Source organism: Symphalangus syndactylus, chromosome X, assembly GCF_028878055.3.
Source record: "Symphalangus syndactylus isolate Jambi chromosome X, NHGRI_mSymSyn1-v2.1_pri, whole genome shotgun sequence".
In the NCBI taxonomy this organism is placed as follows: domain Eukaryota; kingdom Metazoa; phylum Chordata; class Mammalia; order Primates; family Hylobatidae; genus Symphalangus; species Symphalangus syndactylus.
In genome coordinates, this window is record NC_072447.2 from 62,334,266 (window position 1) to 62,352,979 (window position 18,714).

Genomic DNA, 18,714 nt, shown 5'->3' on the forward strand with positions numbered 1-18,714 from the left:
CTGACCATCCACCAATGGTGGTGGAACCTGGAAGTCTGAGGGAGGAAGGTGAGGAGGCGCTTGAGGGAGGGGGGAACCTAGGCGTCAGGGATGATAGTTCATTGATCCAAGTTACTCAACTATTTCATAGAAACAGCAACAGTAATGAATAATTATAACACGTGCCAAGCTCTCCTGATCAGTTTACACAAATCATCTCACTGCATCTTCACAACAACCTTAACTACTATTATCATCTTCACGCTCTGGATGAGAGACCTGAGGCCCTGTAGAGGATACCAGAAGGCACACAGCTGAGAAACGCCAGGGCCAGGGCCAGGGTCAGGCTGTGCACTCTGGACTCTGTGTTCTGACCACTGCGTCATTGACTCTACAGATGTCTCTGCTTTCTGTGCTCACCCTGTCCTCATTCCGCCCCCAGCAGGACTGAGGGCCCCTGAAGCATCCATTTGCCCACAGCATCAATGAACTGTGTAGAACTCTCTGTGCGAGGGATCTGACCCCTGTGCACCCTGAGTTGTTTTTCTTCCCTGGTTCCCCAGGCAGGGGCAGTGAACAGAGGAGAGGGAAGCCTTATTGGAAGAGGGCAGTAAATCACAGCATAGCTATCCAGACTGTGCAATTATTTACTTAGTGCATGCAGGGTCTTGTGCTAGGTGATGGGGATACCGCACTGAACCAGCCAGACAAGGGTCCTGTTCCTACCTGCCCTTGGGGTGTGTTTTGGGACTTCCTCCTTGAGGGTGCTTTGGCATTGAATGGGCAGAGGTCTGGTGCTGGGTGGCTGTCCCACACCAGCAAGACTTGTAATGTACATGAATGTGAATGTCATTTCAGGATGGTAAAAGGAGGCCTCCCAAAATGTTTCTTATTAAAAGGGAGCATTGGGTCTGAGGGTTGGGAAATGATATTTCCTTAGGTCAGGCCTGTCCCAGGAAGCAACCCTCAGTCAGGGGTACAGAGGACCATGAAGATAGTACGGTGAGGGGAGGAGGAAGATATAGCAATGTAAATTTTGCCATCTTGGCCTCAGTTTGGTTTTAAAGGACAGCAGTTGGACCGTCCCCATGCCTAGGTCTCCTGCATGGATTCAGTCAGTGGTGGCCCAGGTGTGGAAGACACCCCCATGTCTTATTACCTACTCTGGGCTTGGGGTGTGGTTATCAGGATCGTGTAATCAATATCTTCCCAACAAGAAGCAAAATAAGAACAAGATATAAACAGGAGGTGATTCATCTGGTGCCCCTGGGGGTTGGAAGGGAAGGTGATGGGGTCCCTCCTGGTTCTTGGGGGTTCCTGGTGTTTGCTGTATTACTGTGAAGTAAATTAACACTTCTGCTTCCAGCTGTGTGAACTGGCTTGCATTAGACCAACTCTCCTACTGAGAGCAACCAGAAAAGCTGGATTAAAGTTCCTGTTTTTGTTTTTAAGTCTATTTGAAGGCCCAGGAGAGCAAATTATCTTTGAGGTCATCACCCCACCAACTACTGGCATCCAGTGCAGAACAACAAGCGTTGATGAGAACATCAGACTAGAAGAACGGAGTGAAAAAAATTTAAATTTTTTTTTAAAAAGAGTTTGTGGATACATATAAAAGTAATAAACCAGCTCCAAATTATTGATGCCAGTCAATGGAGTAATCAAAAAATATGAATATGAAAAGTGATACTAAAATGATTAGTAAATCACTATAGTCTATAATGGGAAAACTCATTCTATTAGGGACTAAAATAACAAAAATCTGCTTTAAGTTTTTCTTTTTTTTTTTTTTTTTCAAGAGCCGAGGTCTTGTTCTGTTGCCCAGGCTAGAGTGCACTGAGGCAATCACAGCTCACTGCAGCCTTGATCTCCTAGGCTCAAGCAGTCATCCCGCCTCAGCCTCCCTGACTACAGGTATATGCCACCACATCCAGCTAATTTTTAAAGAACTTCTTGTAGAGACGGGATTTTGCTATGTTGCCCAGGCTGGTCTTAAACTCCTGGGCTCAAGGGATCCACCTGCCTTGGCCTCCCAAAGTGCTGGATTACAGGGGTGAGCCACCACGCCCGGCCTGCTTCGGGTTTTTTTGTTTTGTTTTGTTTTTTAGAGAAAAATATACATTTTACACTTGTCTGCTACTTAGAAATAAGAACAGGAATATACAACTTTAAAAAATTCATTCTCATACCTTGGTAACGAAATATCCACCTTTAAATGTTAATTTATAAAACAACCAGCACAACCAGCAAGGCTGTTGTGGCTCACACCTGTAAACCCAGCACTTTGGGAGGTGGAGGAGGGCAGATTGCTTGAGCCCAGGAGATTCAGACCAGGCTGGGCAACATGGTGAGACCCCATCTCTACAAAAGATATGAAAATTAGCGAGGCATGGTGGTGCACACCTGTAGTCCCAGCTACTTGAGAGGCTGAGGCAGGAGGATCCCTTGAGCCCAGGAGGTCGAGGCTGCATTGAGTCGTGATTGCACCACTGCACTTCAGCCTAGGCAGCAGAGTGAGACTTTGTCTCAAAAATAAATAAATAAATAGTTAAATAAAACAACCAGCAGCTGCTCTGCCTATGGAGTAGCCATTTTTTATTCCTTTACTTTCTTAATACATTTGCTTTCACTTTATTCTATGGAGTTGCCCCCGAATTCTTTCTTGTGTGAGATCCAAAAACCCTCTCTTGGGTCTGGATCAGGACCCCTTTCCGGTAACATCTTCCTGGCGAACCACGAAGGGATGATACTGAGGAGACCCTCGACCCAAAGGAAAAAGACTGCAGCACTGACTGGCCGACTTTGGACTGACCCTGCTTATTCCTGTGAACCAATCAGTGACCTGTGACGGCTGCTCAGAAGAAACAAGAGGGATGGACATCACCTTTTGTTGGAGCTCAGTTATGAGTGGCTCAGTTATGACTGAGCTCCCTTCTACCCTGAATACAAGACACCCTAATAGGCAGGAATATCATCGCCCCTATTCCGCCTGAAGAAGTTACAGAAGATGAATCTTCCTCCCTCTAAACCCTTAGGATTAAGGGTTTCCTTGTAAAAGAGAAGGGCAAATATGTCAGAGGCGTTTGAACCAGAGTGATTCCATCTTGAATAGGGGCTGGGTAAAATAAGGCTGAGACCTACTGGGCTGCACTCCCAGGAGGTTAGGCATTCTAAGTCACAGGATGAGATAGGAGGTCAGCACAAGATACAGGTCACAAAGACCTTGCTGATAAAACAGATTGCAGTAAAGAAACTGGCTAAAAGCCACCAAAACCAAGACAGCAATGAAAGTGACCTCTGGTCTTCCTAACTGCTCATTATACACTAATTATGATGCACTAGCATGCTAAGAGACACTCCCACCAGCGCCATGACAGTGCCATGGCAATGTCAAGAAGTCACCCTATATGGTCTAAAAAGGGGAGGAACCTTCAGTTCCCGGAATTGCCCACCCCTTTCCTGGAAAATCATGAATAATCCACCCCTTGTTTAGCATATAATTAAGAAATAACTGTAAGTATCCTTAGTCCAGCAGCCCAAGCTGCTGCTCTGCCTATGGAGTAGCCATTCTTTATTCCTTTACTTTCTTAATAAACTTGCTTTCACATTAAAAACAACAACAACAACAACCAGCAAATCTATCAGAGGCTTACCATCCCCTAATCAAGGGGACAGTTCTGGAGGCACAGAAAGAAGTAGAAAGGTGGAGAACAAAAGACACAAAGGAGCAGAATAATTTTATCTTAGCCTCCATGTGGCACCTCACAGCTTGGGAACAACAATTTCTCTCATAATTTTCCTCAGCTCCACCACTCACAAGCTGTGTGACCTCGGGCAAGGCACCCAGGCTCCTCTGGACCTCAGCTTCCCAGTCAGTACAATGGGGACAACAGTAGTGCTTACTTTTTTTTTTTTTTTTTGAGATGGAGTCTTGCTCTTGTCACCCAGGATGAAGTGCAATGGCACGATCTCGGCTCACTGCAACCTCCGCCTCCCGGGTTCAAGTGATTCTCCTGCCTCAGCCTCCTGAGTAGCTGGGATGACAGGTGTGCACCACCATGCCTGGCTACTTTGTGTATTATTAGTAGAGACGGGGTTTCATCATGTTGGTCAGGCTGGTCTCAAACTCCTGACCTCGTGATCTGCCTGCCTCAGCCTCCCAAAGTGCTGGGATTACAGGCGTAAGCCACCGCGCCCGGCCAGTAGTGCTTACTTTGTGGGGTCATCTGTGAATGTGAAATGAGTTAATAAATGGAAAGCACTTAGAAAAACCTCTGGAACCACTGAATCAAATTGGATATCATTATTGATCCCTCATTCAGTCCTTCAATACCCATTTAGTGTCGTCTGTCCAGATGCTGGAGATACGCCTAGCACACACTGACTGCTCAGTGAGCAGTGTCACAATGAACACGTACAATGGCCTTGAAGGTCACATCGGGGCTTGCCCTGATCAGCAGGTTGGAAGTGCTCCAGGCCCGAAGCTTAGCTGTGAGTGGGGACACGGGAGGGAGGTTGGAACTGCCACTGCAGAAGGGGCTCTAGGTTCAGGAGAGAGGCTTTGAACTTGCACGTGTGGGGAGCCATGGAAGTTTCCAGGAAGGACTGCAGGTCCACCTGGAGATGTGCCGTTCCTCCTTCAGGTACCTGGGAATGTCAGTCACACCCCAGACCTACTCAGCTCCCCCAAACTGCTGTTCCGGTATCTGAGAGCTTCAAGTCCCCAAATGGCCTAATACACGGGGAAACTGAGGCCTGGGGAGGCCCGGGGACTGAGCTAGCATTCACTTGTGGAAATAGTCTGGCATCACCTGAAGAAGTTAGAGACATGCAAACCCTATGCCCTCAGATTCCCCTCTGAGAGTCTGCGTGCCTATGTGAACCAGGAGACACGTGCGGGAGTGAACACTGCAGTGTTACTCCCAACAGCAAGAACCAGGCCTGTTACAGAATATGGACACCCAGGCTGCACATGCACACCACAGAATGCTGTATGGCAGTGGAAATAAGTGAACAGCTACTGCTATAGGCAAACAGGAATCATAGCACCGGCCAAGAGCGAAGGCGTGGAGGGACGAGACCATGCACTCACACCTGGCCTGCCTGGCTCGCACTCCGGCAAAGGGGTCAGAACAGTGCCTGGCACACACGTTAAGTGCTATGTGAGTGTTAAGATAAAACTAGGATGTCCAGTGGGGAGAAAGCAAACTTTTGAAGATTATGTGCTTTTACAAACTTCAAGTGCAATGAAAACTAAACAAGATGTTGTTCAGGCATTCATATATGATACAAAGTTCCTTTCTTTAAAAAAGGGATGAGCTGGGCACGGTGGCTCACGCCTGTAATTCCAGCACTTTGGGAGGCCAAGGCAGGTGGATCGCGAGGTCGAGAGATCGAGACCATCCTGGCAAACATGGTGAAACCCTGTCTCTACTAAAGATACAAAAAAATTAGCTGGGCGTGGTGGCGTGTGCCTGTAGTCCCAGCTACTTGGGAGGCCGAGGCAGGAGAATCACTTGAACCCGGGAGGCAGAGGTTGCAGTGAGCCGAGATCGTGCCACTGCACTCCAGCCTGGCGACAGAGTGAGACTCCATCTCAAAAAAAAAAAGAAAAAAAAAAGTATGACGAGCAGAAAGTAATTTGGGAGTTGCAGGAAGGCAAGGGTAAGGGATGGGGAAGTGGACCAGAGGCGTATGCGTCATTGGCAGTGTCTAAGCACTCAGGATAGGTGTGGATCACAGGGGCTCGCTCTGTAATTAAAAGGAAAAGGGTTTTTGTGTTGTTGTTGTTGCTGTTTTTGAGACAAGAGTCTTGCTCTGTCATCAAAAGGAAAAGGGTTTTTGTTGTGTTGTTGTTGTTGCTGTTTTTGAGACAAGAGTCTTGCTCTGTCATCATCCAGGCTGGAGTGCAGTAGTGCAATCTCAGCTCACTGCAACCTCCACCTCCTGAGTTCAAGTGATTCTCCTGCCTCAGCCTCCTGAGCAGCTAGGACTACAGGTGTGTGCCACCATACCTGGCTAATTTTTGTGTTTTTTAGTGGAAATGGGGTTTTGCCATGTTGCCCAGGCTGGTCTTGAACTCCTGACCTCAAGTGATCCGCTCATCTCGGCCTCCCAAAGTGCTGGGATTACAGGTGTGAGCTACTGTCCCCAGCCAAAAGGAAAAGTTTTAGTGTAGTAACCCTTCAGGACTAGGGACCTCAGGCCTCAGCCTCAGGCTACCTGGGTGCTTTAGGAAGGAGGTCACCCAGGCCCATGGCTACTCCTTGCCACAGGGAGCCCTGCACACAGATGTGCTGCCAATGGCTAAGCTCTCGCTGCCAGCCAGAGGGAGGAGGGTCTGAGCCAGTCAGAAGGAGATGGGCCCCAGAGAGTGAGAAAGGGGGAGGAGGACCCAAGCTGATTCAAAAGATGGGTCTAAGCAGTCAAGTGGAGGAGGGATCCAATCTGATGGCGGAGGGCCCAAGTTCAGCCTAAGGAGGAGGCCAGGCCCACCAAGGGGCCCCTGGAGGACTTGTTTCCCTTGTCCCTTGTGGTTTTTTGCATTTCCTGTTCCCTTGCTGCTCACTGCGGAAGTTCCTTTTCTTACTCTGCACCCAGAACCTCGCCAGAGAAGACAAGGGCAGAAAGCACCATGAGTGGGGGCCCAATGGGAGGAAGGCCCGGGGGCCGAGGAGCACCAGCAGTTCAGCAGAACATACCCTCCACCCTCCTCCAGGACCACGAGAACCAGCGACTCTTCGAGATGCTTGGACGAAAATGCTTGGTGAGCTGGGGATCTCCTGCCCCTGCCCCCACCCCGTCTCCACCGTTTCTTCCTCTTCCTCTCCTCCTTCTCTCTCTTCCCCTCCTCCCGCTCCTCCTTTCCCTCTCCATCATCTCCTCTCCTAGAATCTCCCGTTATCATCCACCCTTCCCAGGAAGATCTCAATGTCTACTTGCCTTCCCTCTGGCTGCAGCTCTTCCTTCGGGCCCATGACTGTCATGAGGCAGGAAGGACCAGGTCTGGCTCCAAGACCTTGTGGCTACCCCTGACCAGACTCCACTGACCCCTGCTTTCCCCTCCCAGACGCTGGCCACTGCAGTTGTTCAGCTGTACCTGGCGCTGCCCCCTGGAGCTGAGCACTGGACCAAGGAGCATTGTGGGGCTGTGTGCTTCGTGAAGGATAACCCCCAGAAGTCCTACTTCATCCGCCTTTACGGCCTTCAGGTGACCCCCCCACCCCCAACTGGACTTGCAAGCCAGTTCTCAACCCGCAAACCCAGATCTGTGTCCATATGTGTCCACAGCTTCAAGACCTCAGACCTGATCAGTGAATCCCTGAGCCCCAGAACCAAAGACTCATCCAGATGACAAACTCTGGCTTGCCTTTCTAAGTCTGCAATGACTGGCCCCAGTCTCCATATCAAGATCTCTAAAGCCCCCAGTATTAGTCTGCTGCCTAAGCCTAATCTTTTCCACAAATTCCAATAAATGAGCACTGTATTTGTACCTGAACCTCAAATCTATTCTAAACTCAACATTTTGCATCCCAGGAATCTCTCATCAAAACTCCTGAACCCCAGACGTTTGACAAGCTCCTAAGTCATAAATCTGTTCAACAAACCCCAAAGTTGAATATTCCATTGATCCTTGAACTCCAAATCTGTCCTTCTAAATCCACAGCACAGACCCCAGAATTCCCATATTAAAATTCCTGAACACTCAAATACCGAGGTAGTTCTTAAGCAAAAAGTCTTTTCCACAATCCCCTGACCTGAAATTTCTAGGTTTAAGCCCCAAATTCATCCTTTTAAACCCATAAAGATGGACCCAGCATAACTTCCAGATCCCAAGGCTATCAAATATTCACCAAACTCCTAAACCATAACTCTCTCCACAAACCCCAAATTGCACTTACTTTAGCTGGACTCCCTGCAAAACTCCCAAGTCTATGTGTCTGAACTTCAAATCTCAACTCCAACTCCCAAATACTAGAATCCTACCTGTCATGAATTGGGGCTGGGGTGGCGGGGGAGGGCATGGATTGAATCTATGAATGAGCCTCAACTTCCTAAGACTAGAGTCCTAAATTATGAAATTCAAGCCCCCAAGTCCCAGATCTAGGGCCCCGAACCCCAAATCCAAACCTCTCACAAAAGTATATGGCTCCCAGACTATACCCCACAACCCACACCCTTAGACCCCAACTCTCTAGTGCCGAGCTGAAAATCTCCAAACCAGACTATGAGCCCCCAAATCCAGACACCCTGCTCCCTGCCCAGCTAACAAAAGCCTGACACCCCCGGCGTGCCTCAGTGCCACTGTGCCTCCCACCCTACACCTCTCCAGGCTGGTCGGCTGCTCTGGGAACAGGAGCTGTACTCACAGCTTGTCTACTCCACCCCCACCCCCTTCTTCCACACCTTCGCTGGAGATGTAAGTGACCAACCAGCCCTCGGGCCTCACTTGGGGTGTGGAGAGGAGATGGGAAAGTTGCAGGGGACCTGGGAGGCGGCTGACCCCAAGGTATGTGCAGGACTGCCAAGCGGGGCTGAACTTTGCAGACGAGGATGAGGCCCAGGCCTTCCGGGCCCTGGTGCAGGAGAAGATACAAAAAAGGAATCAGAGGCAAAGTGGAGGTGAGGAGGCCACAGGGGAGGAAAGGAAGTTGGGCAGAGGTGAGTGCAAGCGTGGGGAACTAGAAAAGTCCCCTCTCATGGTCCTGGCTCCCAATCCATCTATCCACAGACAGACGCCAGCTACCCCCACCACCAACACCAGCCAATGAAGGTGAGTCCTCTAGTGCGAGTAGGGGTAATAAGGGGCTAGCCCAGGAACCTGTGGCAGGGTTGTGATAGCTCTCTACACATTCCATCTTCCCAGAGAGAAGAGGAGGGCTCCCACCCCTGCCCCCGCACCCAGGTGGAGACCAAGGAGGTGCGTGCTGATTCTTCCCTGTGTCTCTGGATGGATGGGTAAGAGTGGATGGAGGAATGAGGAGTTGGATGGGCGCGTAAGTGGGTGAATGGATGGGTAGATGGATAGGTATGTGGATGGACAAGCGGGTGCATGGATGTGTGGACTAATGGATGGGTGGATGGATTGGTGGTAGATGGCTGAGTGGAAGGATGAATTGATGGGAGGATGAAAGTCTAAGTAGATAGATGCATAGGTGAATGGGTATGTGGATAAATGAATGAAAAGGTAGATGGATGACTGAGTAAATTAATCAATGAGTGAATGAATGAACAGTGAATAAACAACTAAATGACAAATTTCAGTCAGTGAAGAAAGCATGATTGAATGAATACATGAGTAAATGAATATTTTAACAAATTCATTAGTCAATGAGCCAGTGAATGATAAAGCATGAGGGAATGAAAACATGAATGAATCAGTGAATGTATGAATGGTTTGTGGGATCCACCCACTTCTCCATAGACCCTACTTGAACCCTTCACCCACTACCTCCATGACCATCCAACACACACAGATTTCCCCCAAGGCTTCCGTTTCTTGCCCCTGTGCTTTGGTTGGTTGGTAAGTGGGTCAATGGGCCAACCACCCTATTTTCCCCACAGGCCCTCCAGTGGGTCCACTCTCCCTGGGGCTGGCGACAGTGGACATCCAGAACCCTGACATCACGAGTTCACGATACCGTGGGCTCCCAGCACCTGGACCTAGCTCAGCTGATAAGAAACGCTCAGGGAAGAAGAAGATCAGCAAAGCTGATATTGGTGCACCCAGTGGATTCAAGTGAGAACCACTCCCCAGTGGACCCACAGATTCCTGGGGGCAGAGGGGCACATGAACAAGTGGACAGCTGAGTGGATGGAAGGATGGGCAGATGGCTGGGTGGCTGAGTGGGTAAATGGGTGGATGGATAGGTAGGTGCAGGGCTGGGTCTAGGGAGAGGTAAATGAGGCACCAAGGGTACAAAATTTAAGGAGGTACTCACTCTCAGAGGCATGCAACTGTAATTCCTGACTCTGAGAGTGAGTGACTCACTTAAATTTTGCACCCTAGGCACCTTACTTGCCTCACCCTGGGCCCACTCTGGGTGGGCTGTTAGGAGAGCAGGTGGGTGGGCAGGTGAATGAACGGATAGATAGATGAGGTACATGATGGATGAGAAGGGCTGGTGGGTAGGTGGGTGACTGGATGGGTGGATGGATGGATAAATGAATGGATGAATGAATGGGTTGAAGAATGAATGGGTAAGTGGTTGGATGGATGAGTTTATGGGTGGACGGGTTGATGGGAGGTGCGTGGATAGATGGATGGGTGAGTGGACAGGTGTGTGGACAGATTGATATGCAGGCTGATTGGCTCACAGACAAGGTGGATGGGGATGGACAGGGGGACAAATATGTGGATGAATGGACAGTTCAATGGATAAGTGAACAGAAGTGTGTGGTTGCATGGGTAGAAAAATGAGTGGATGGATAGATGGAAAGGTGGGCACATGGGTAGGTGGATGGGTGGATGGAAAAGTGTGTGTGAGGACAGACTGGTGGACAAATGGGTGAACAGACATATGTGGGCAGATAGTTGCAGAGACAGATGTATGGACAGATCAGTAGTCCAACAGATGAATGTGAATGAATAAGTGGACAAATGCATGGGTGAATAGATGGGGAAAGAGGGATGGGTGGATGGATCAGCACCACAAACTATGGAGCCCTTCTAATTCCATAACTCCTCCCTATACTCATTCACTCATTCAGTCTCATTCATTAATTCTGGCCCCTCAGAGTCTCTTTGGGCAGGAGAGGGCAAGAGGGTTTCACTATGAAGGGAGGGAAGGAAGGGCAGTGAGGATTCACTGGAGTCTCTTCACCTCTCCCAGGCATGTCAGCCACGTGGGGTGGGACCCCCAGAATGGATTTGACGTGAGTAATTTCAGAGTCTCTTGGACTCCACTAAACTTCCACCCACCCTTCCAAAGACCACTGCTGAGACCCCACCCCCAGACCATGCCCTTCCCACACTCCTCTCAGATCCCTTGTTGGGATGGACCCAACGACAATCCATGTCGCTTCTCTCCTCGCCTTGTTCCTCTACTCCCGCCCCTGGCCTTTTTCCTCCTGGGCAGGTGAACAACCTCGACCCGGATCTGCGGAGTCTGTTCTCCAGGGCAGGAATCAGCGAGGCCCAGCTCACTGATGCCGAGACCTCTAAACTTATCTACGACTTCATTGAGGACCAGGGTGGGCTGGAGGCTGTGCGGCAGGAGATGAGGCGCCAGGGTGAGCCCCTGCTTCCATACGCTCCCTTCGCCAGCCCTAGCAGCTCATAGATAAGAGATTCACTAAGTCACTCAGTCCTTAGGGGAGCACCTATACTGCTTCAGTCAGGAGTTGGTCAGTGGGGGTACCCATTTTACAAATGAGCAAAATCGAGGCTCAGACGAAATCAATGAGAGTTACAGCTATGTGTTATACCCCCTCCACAGAGCCACTTCCACCGCCCCCACCGCCATCTCGAGGAGGGAACCAGCCCCCCCGGCCCCCTATTGTGGGGGGTAACAAGGGTCGTTCTGGTCCACTGCCCCCTGTACCTTTGGGGGTTGCCCCACCCCCACCAACACCCCGGGGACCCCCACCCCCAGGCCGAGGGGGCCCTCCACCACCACCCCCTCCAGCCACTGGACGTTCTGGACCACTGCCCCCTCCACCCCCTGGAGCTGGTGGGCCACCCATGCCACCACCACCGCCACCACCGCCACCGCCGCCCAGCTCCGGGAATGGACCAGCCCCTCCCCCACTCCCTCCTGCTCTGGTGCCTGCTGGGGGCCTGGCCCCTGGTGGGGGTCGGGGAGCACTTCTGGATCAAATCCGGCAGGGAATTCAGCTGAACAAGGTGAGGACAGGCAGGATGGAGGATTGGGGGTCTGGGACTCTGGGGTGTCCCGTCTGAGTCAGGATACTGGGGGGCTGAGGCCAGGACTGAGGAGAATGCCAGGCCTTAGGGATTCACTGATAGGGTTGAAAGGTTGGTGGGAAGCCTTGAAGGGGACTGAAGTGTGTGGGAGAGAAAATATTGATGGAGGGGCGGGAAGAAATGCTCCTTTCCCAGGCCCTGAGTGCTCTGTGCTGATCCCTGCCTGCTGCAGACCCCTGGGGCCCCAGAGAGCTCAGCGCTGCAGCCACCACCTCAGAGCTCAGAGGGACTGGTGGGGGCCCTGATGCACGTGATGCAGAAGAGAAGCAGAGCCATCCACTCCTCCGGTGAGCTGATCCTGCCAGGGCCTCAAACCTGGCTCCCAGGGCTAGCACTGGCCTCAAAACAATCCCAGCAGTCACCACCAATAGTGACATCAGCCCCATCTGTTTGACAGCATTAACATGAATCTTGTGTCAGCCTCCTTTTTGACAATATTAACATTAAGTCATTATGTGACAATAATATAATTAACTCCAACTTTGACAGTAATACTAACATTAATGCCAGGATGTGTCCAAAATATTAATGTTATTCCCACATGTTCAGTACTATTAACATCAGCTGGCCGGGTGCGGTGGCTCATGCTTGTAATCCAGGAACTTTGGGAGGCCAAGGCAGGAGGATCACTTGAGCCCAGGAGTTCGAGACCAGCCTGGGCAAAATAGTGAGACCTCACTTCCATAAAAACTAAATTCAAAAAAAAGTAGTCGAGCATAGTGGTGTGTGCCTGTGGTCCCAGCTACTTGGGAGGCTGAGGTGGGAGGATTGCTTGAGCCCGGGAGGTCAAGGCAGCAGTGATCCATGATTGTGCCACTGCACTCTGGCCTGGGTGACAGAGATCCTATCTCAAAAAAAAAAAAAAAAATTAACCCATTATGTGATGACAATATTATGAAGAACACTATTGTTGACAATAATATTAATTTTAATTCCATGTATTAACAGATTTACATTAACTCATTATGAGATAACCTAATCTAATCTTTTTAAAAATTTTTTTGAAACAGGGCCTCGCTCTGTGTCCCAGGCTGGAGTACAGTGGTGCAATCATGGCTCACTGCAGCCTCAACCTCCCAGGCTCAAGCAATCCTCCAGCCTCAGCTCCCAAAGTAGCTGGGACTACAGGCGTGTGCCACCATACCTGGCTAATTTTTGGTGTTTTTTTGATAGTGATGAGCTCTCACTACCAAGCTCTCACTACTCTCATGTTGCCCAGGCTGCTCTGCAACTCTAGGGCTCAAGCGATCTGCCCAGCCTCAGCCTCCCAGAGTGCTGGGATTACAGGCATGAGCCACCAGGCCTGGCTGTTAACCTAATCTTTTTATAATAATGTTACTATTACTCTCTTAATCTGTCAGCAATACTGTCACTAATCCATTATATGATGCAAATATTAGTATCAACCTACTATAGGAACTTCATCTTTCGACAATGATTTTTTTTTTCTTTTGAGACGGAGTCTTGCTCTGTCACCCAGGCTGGAGCGCAGTGGCGCGATCTTGGCTAATTGCAGCCTCTGCCTCCTGGGTTCAAGCGATTCTCCTGCCTCAGCCTCCCGAGTAGCTGGGACTATAGGCGCGCCACTATGCCCAGCTAATTTTGATAATGTTATTGTCATTAACCCCAGTATATGTCAAAAATATTAGCATTAACCAGACAGGAAGCAATAATATATTATCAAACCTTTGCTAATATTATTTAAATTCACCCTATTATGTGATAGATAGGTTAACATTAACCCTTTGACAGTATCTCGACTAACCACATTTTTGATAGCATAAACTTCAACTCCAACTAGAACTCAGACCCCAACTATAATCCCTCTCTTGTCCCAAATGGAAACTCTAACTTGCCCTCCTCTAGCATGCGACCTCAGAACCCCAGGGTCCAGTCCTCACCTCCCAGGCCCTATGAAGCCCCCCCACCAAACTCCCAGGGCATCTTATCTTTCTCTTTCCCTCCAGACGAAGGGGAGGACCAGGCTGGCGATGAAGATGAAGATGATGAATGGGATGACTGAGTGGCTGAGTTACTTGCTGCCCTGTGCTCCCCCTCGCAGGACATGGCTCCTCCTCCACCTTCTCTGTGCCCACCCTCCACTCTCCTCTTCCAGGCCCCCAACCCCCATTTCTTCCCCACCAACCCCTCCAATGCTGTTATCCCTGCCTGGTCCTCACACTCACCCAACAATCTCAAGGCCCTTTTTATACAAAAATTCTCAGTTCTCTTCACTCAAGGATTTTTAAAGAAAAATAAAAGAATTGTCTTTCTGTCTCTCTATAAATCTCAGTCTGTTTACATTCCAAATGTGGGAATGGGGTCCCTTTCCCCCAAAGTCCCTTTTACTCATTTATCCCATTTTATTTATTTAGCCTTACATGTATATATTCATTCATTGATTTAGTCCCTCAGTCATTTAGCCTGTATTTCTTTGTTTCCTTCTGCCCCTCTGTCTTTCAACATTTATTGCCAGGTACTATTTTAGGGGCTAGGAATCAAGCAGTGGAAAAAAAACAGACAAGAATTCCTGCCCTTAGGGGATGAAATCCACATTCTAGGGGAAGAGACAGACAAGAAACAAGAAATTAAATAGAAATAAAAGACAGTTGCAGATCATGATAAATGCTGTGGAGTGGTAAGGCAGAGATACAGATGAAACAACATTCAGATGGAGCAGTCAGGGAAGGTCACTTGGAGTAGGTGATGGTGGTGCTGGACCTAAAGAGTGAGAAATGTCGGCCCAGTTAATATTTGGGGAAATGGGGTTCCAGGCAGAGGGAGCAGCCAGTGCAAAGGCCCTGAGGTGAGAAAAAGCTTGGCATGAGGCCAGATGTCATGCATTTAATTATTTTTTTAAAAAATCATTCAATCGACTGGGTGCAGTGGCTCATGCCTGTAATTCCAGCACTTTGGGAGGCCGAGATGGGCGGATCACCTGAGGTCAGGAGTTCGAGACCAGCCTGGGCAACATGGTGAAACCCTGTCTCTACTAAAAAATACAAAAATTAGCTGGGTATGGTGGTGCACACCTGTAATCCCAGCTCCTAATGGGGGCTGAGGCAGGAGAACTGCTTGAACCCGGGAGGCGGAGGTTGCAGTGAACCAAGATCGTGCCACTGCACTCTAGCCTGGGCAACAGAGCTAGACTCCGTCTCAAAAAAAAAAAAAATCATTCAATCAACACAATACTAGATTAAGAGCAGCATACTCAACGAGCAGACCTCCCCATTCTCCATGCCCATAACAACTCACACACCAGGATCTTGATGGGCAGGATCCCCCTCTCATTTTTAAAATTTGGCTCTGCCCAGTTCCCAGTTCAAATCAAGCACTGGCCAATTGCAATGGAAAAGGCAAAGACTTAATAATCAGACAGATCTGCTCTAGAACCCAGGAAAGATGCCTCACCTCTGAGCTTTGGTTTCCTCATCTATACAATGGAGGTAACTGATTTCCAACTGAGATCCCCTGAGTCACCTCTCTGCCTCCTCCAGGACTTGCTCTCCCAGAAACAAAGAAGTAACTCAAAAGCATCCTTGGCGTTTACAGCTATTTCCAAGGGCATAATTAGAAACTGTTGCACATCAAAGCCTAGAATTGAGCTCCCTGACCCTTCCGATTTCTGAAATCTGGTGAATTCGAGATCTCGGACATCCTACCTTTAGAGGAGGAGAAAAGGAGAAATGTAGGGGGGAGGAAGATAAAGGTGAGGGAGACTCCAGAGAGGGCAGGCTTCTTCTGTCTGCAAGAGCAATGGAAGAATTTCTAGGTGGAAAGGGGAACTCCCCCAAGCTAGAGAAGGAGGGAGTCTCAGGTTTCCTTTAATTCATTATTCTGCACCCCGCAACACCACTCCCCACCCCACCCTGACCAGGTCCCCAGATGGGCACTGAGTCCAGGAAGGATCCATCAGTATCATTTATCCCTACTCCCAGTCCCCCACAGAAACCTTAGAAATCCAGTGTTCTGGTGGGCCGGGCGCGGTGGCTCACGCCTGTAATCCCAGCACTTCGGGAGGCCAAGATGGGCAGGTCATGAAGTCAAGAAATAGAGACCATCCTGGCTAACATGGTGAAACCTCGTCTCTACTAAAAATACAAAAAATTAGCCGGGCGTGGTGGCACATGCCTGTAGTCCCAGCTACTCAGGAGGCTGAGACAGGAGAATTGCTTGAACCCGGGAGGCAGAGGTTGCGGTGAGCCGAGATCACGCTACTGCACTCCAGCCTGAGCAACAGAGCGAGACTCCGTCTCAAAAGAAAAAAAAAAAAAAAATGTGGTACACACAATGGAATACTATTCGGCCATAAAAAACAATGAAATCATGTCTTTTGCAGCAACATGGATGAAACTGAAGGCCATTACTTTGAGTGAAACAACTCAGAAACAGAAAGACAAATACTGAATCTTTTCACTTGTAAGTGGGAGCTAAATAATGTGTACACATGGACATAACATGTGGAATGATAAACAACAGAGACTTGGAAGGGTGGGGAGGTGGGAAGGAAGTAGATGATGAGGAAATTACTTAACGAGTACAATGTGCCTTATTCAGGCTATGGATACAGTAAAATGCCTGACTTTACCACTACACAATGTATCCGTGTAACAAAATTACACTTGTGGCCGGGCGCTGTGGCTCATGCCTGCAATCCCAGCACTTTTGGAGGCCAATGCACATTATTCAGTTGATGGATACAGTAAAACGCCTGACTTCACCACTACACAATGTATCCATGTAAAAAAATTACACTTGTGGCCTGGCACTGTGGCTCATGCCTGTAATCCCAGCACTTTGGGAGGCCAATGTACATTATTCAGATGATGGATACAGTAAAATGCCTGACTTCACCACTACACAATGTATCCGTGTAACAAAATTAAACTTGTGGCCTGGCATGGTGGCTCACGTCTATAATCCGAGCACTTTGGGAGACCGAGGCAGGTGATCACTGGAGGCCAGGAGTTTGAGACCAGCCTGGCCAACGTGGTGAAACCCCATCATCTCTACTAAAAATACAAAAATTAGCCAGGTGTGGTGGTACACACCTGTAATCCCACCTACTCAGGAGGCAGAGGCAGGAAAATCGCTTGAACCTGGGAGGCAGAGGTTGCAGTGAACCGAGATCATGCCACTGCACTCCAGCCTGGGCAACAGAGTGAGACTCTGTCTCAAAAAAAAAAAAAAAATTACACTTGTACCCAATAAATTTATACAAAACAATTAAATGCTTCTGAGATCTGGCTACATGGTTGCTCAGCCTGCATTCTGGTTCCACATGTAGGTCTGCTTGTGAAAACTCATTACAGTGTTCACCCCTGGTCTGTGTACCCTTCTGTATTTGTGTTACACTCCAATCTGAGGTTTACATTACAATAGGTCAAACCTGTGAAGCTTGCAATGAATAAACTCTTATATTGGCTCCGGCACTGGGCAACGCAGTAACCATTAAATTAATGCTGAATGAACAGACAAATGGCTGGGAGTGGGACCTGGTAGCAATAAGATGGCCTCTTAACTTTTGAGGTCTCCTGAAAAAGTGCTAGTCCAGAATGATTCACTTTCCAGATGAGCAGGAGACACCCACCCCAAGGTCATTTACTGGAGGTTTTACAGACCAGTTTAAGAAACTGCCTAAGATCAAGTAATTTAGTAAATGGCAGAGCCTGGATATGAGTCCAGGTAGTCAGGCTCCAGAATCCAGGCTTTTGCCCACTACTTTATAGTGTTTGGAGGCACTACTGGTGACAGACCCTTTTGTCTCCCCCTCAGATCCAGACAGGCAGAGGTCCTGTCTTAAATCACTCTTGTGGGTTGGACAGGTCTCCTGGACACCCGGGAGTGGGAGAGCCCTGCTGCCCGAGGAGTCTGGGGGTACATGAGGATGAGCATCTGACTCTGCTAGAGAAGGAATAAGGAGGGAAGGGGATGCATGGTGGGACTTTCGCTCCTGTCTGTCCCACTCAGGCAAGCTAGGGCTGACGGAACCTCAGACCAGCCAGTCACTTCTTTTTTTTTTTTTTTTTTTGAGACGGAGTCTCGCTCTGTCGCCCGGGCTGGAGTGCAGTGGCACGATCTCCGCTCACTGCAAGCTCCGCCTCCTGGGTTCACGCCATTCTCCTGCCTCAGCCTCTCCGAGTAGCTGGGACTACAGGCGCCCGCCACCACGCCCGGCTAATTTTTTGTATTTTTAGTAGAGACGGGGTTTCACCGTGGTCTCGATCTCCTGACCTCGTGATCCGCCCGCCTCGGCCTCCCAAAGTGCTGGGATTACAAGCGTGAGCCACCGCGCCCGGCCTGGCCAGTCACTTCTTTTTTTTTTTTTTTTTTTTTTTTTTTGAGACGGAGTCTTTCTCTGTCCCCTAGGCTGTTGTGCAGTGGCGCGATCTCGGCTCACTGCAAGCTCCGCCTCCCGGGTTCACGCCATTCTCCTGCCTCAGCCTCCCAAGTAGCTGGGACTACAGGCACCCGCCAACACGCCCGGCTAATTTTTTGTATTTTTAGTAGAGACGAGGTTTCACTGTGTTAGCCAGGATGGTCTCGATCTCCTGACCTCGTGATCCGCCCGCCTCGGCCTCCCAAAGTGCTGGGATTACAGGCTTGAGCCACCGCGCCCGGCCCCAGTCACTTCTTAATGAGCTCACAGCTGGACTGGCAGGCAGACAGAATATCCATTTGGTTAACCGTATAACTGTTTGGTTGACTACAGAACTCATGGAGTGACAGGCAGAAGGGGCAATTTGAGGACGTGACAGCGCAGTTTCCTGAACATCTAACTGAATGACAGCCTGTCTAGGACTGGCTGG

At 49.4% G+C, this 18,714-nt stretch overlaps 1 protein-coding gene across 2 annotated transcripts; it reads left to right on the forward strand.

Moving 5' to 3' along the window:
• The first annotated feature begins 6,361 nt into the window (after nt 1-6,361).
• Nucleotides 6,362-14,192, forward strand: WAS (WASP actin nucleation promoting factor). Of its 2 annotated transcripts, none has more exons than XM_055269001.2 (12): nt 6,362-6,745; nt 7,049-7,189; nt 8,312-8,398; nt 8,499-8,601; nt 8,711-8,752; nt 8,846-8,899; nt 9,544-9,718; nt 10,812-10,854; nt 11,058-11,211; nt 11,418-11,824; nt 12,078-12,192; nt 13,873-14,192. In XM_055269001.2, exons 1-12 carry the CDS (start codon nt 6,614-6,616, stop codon nt 13,926-13,928), a joined length of 1,509 nt encoding a protein of 502 aa, XP_055124976.1. In that variant the 5' UTR covers nt 6,362-6,613; the 3' UTR covers nt 13,929-14,192. The 2 variants fall into 2 exon arrangements, with proteins under 2 accessions (XP_055124976.1, XP_055124975.1); XM_055269000.2 differs by having other exon boundaries at nt 6,391-6,745; nt 11,574-11,824.
• Nucleotides 14,193-18,714: the final 4,522 nt, after the last annotated feature.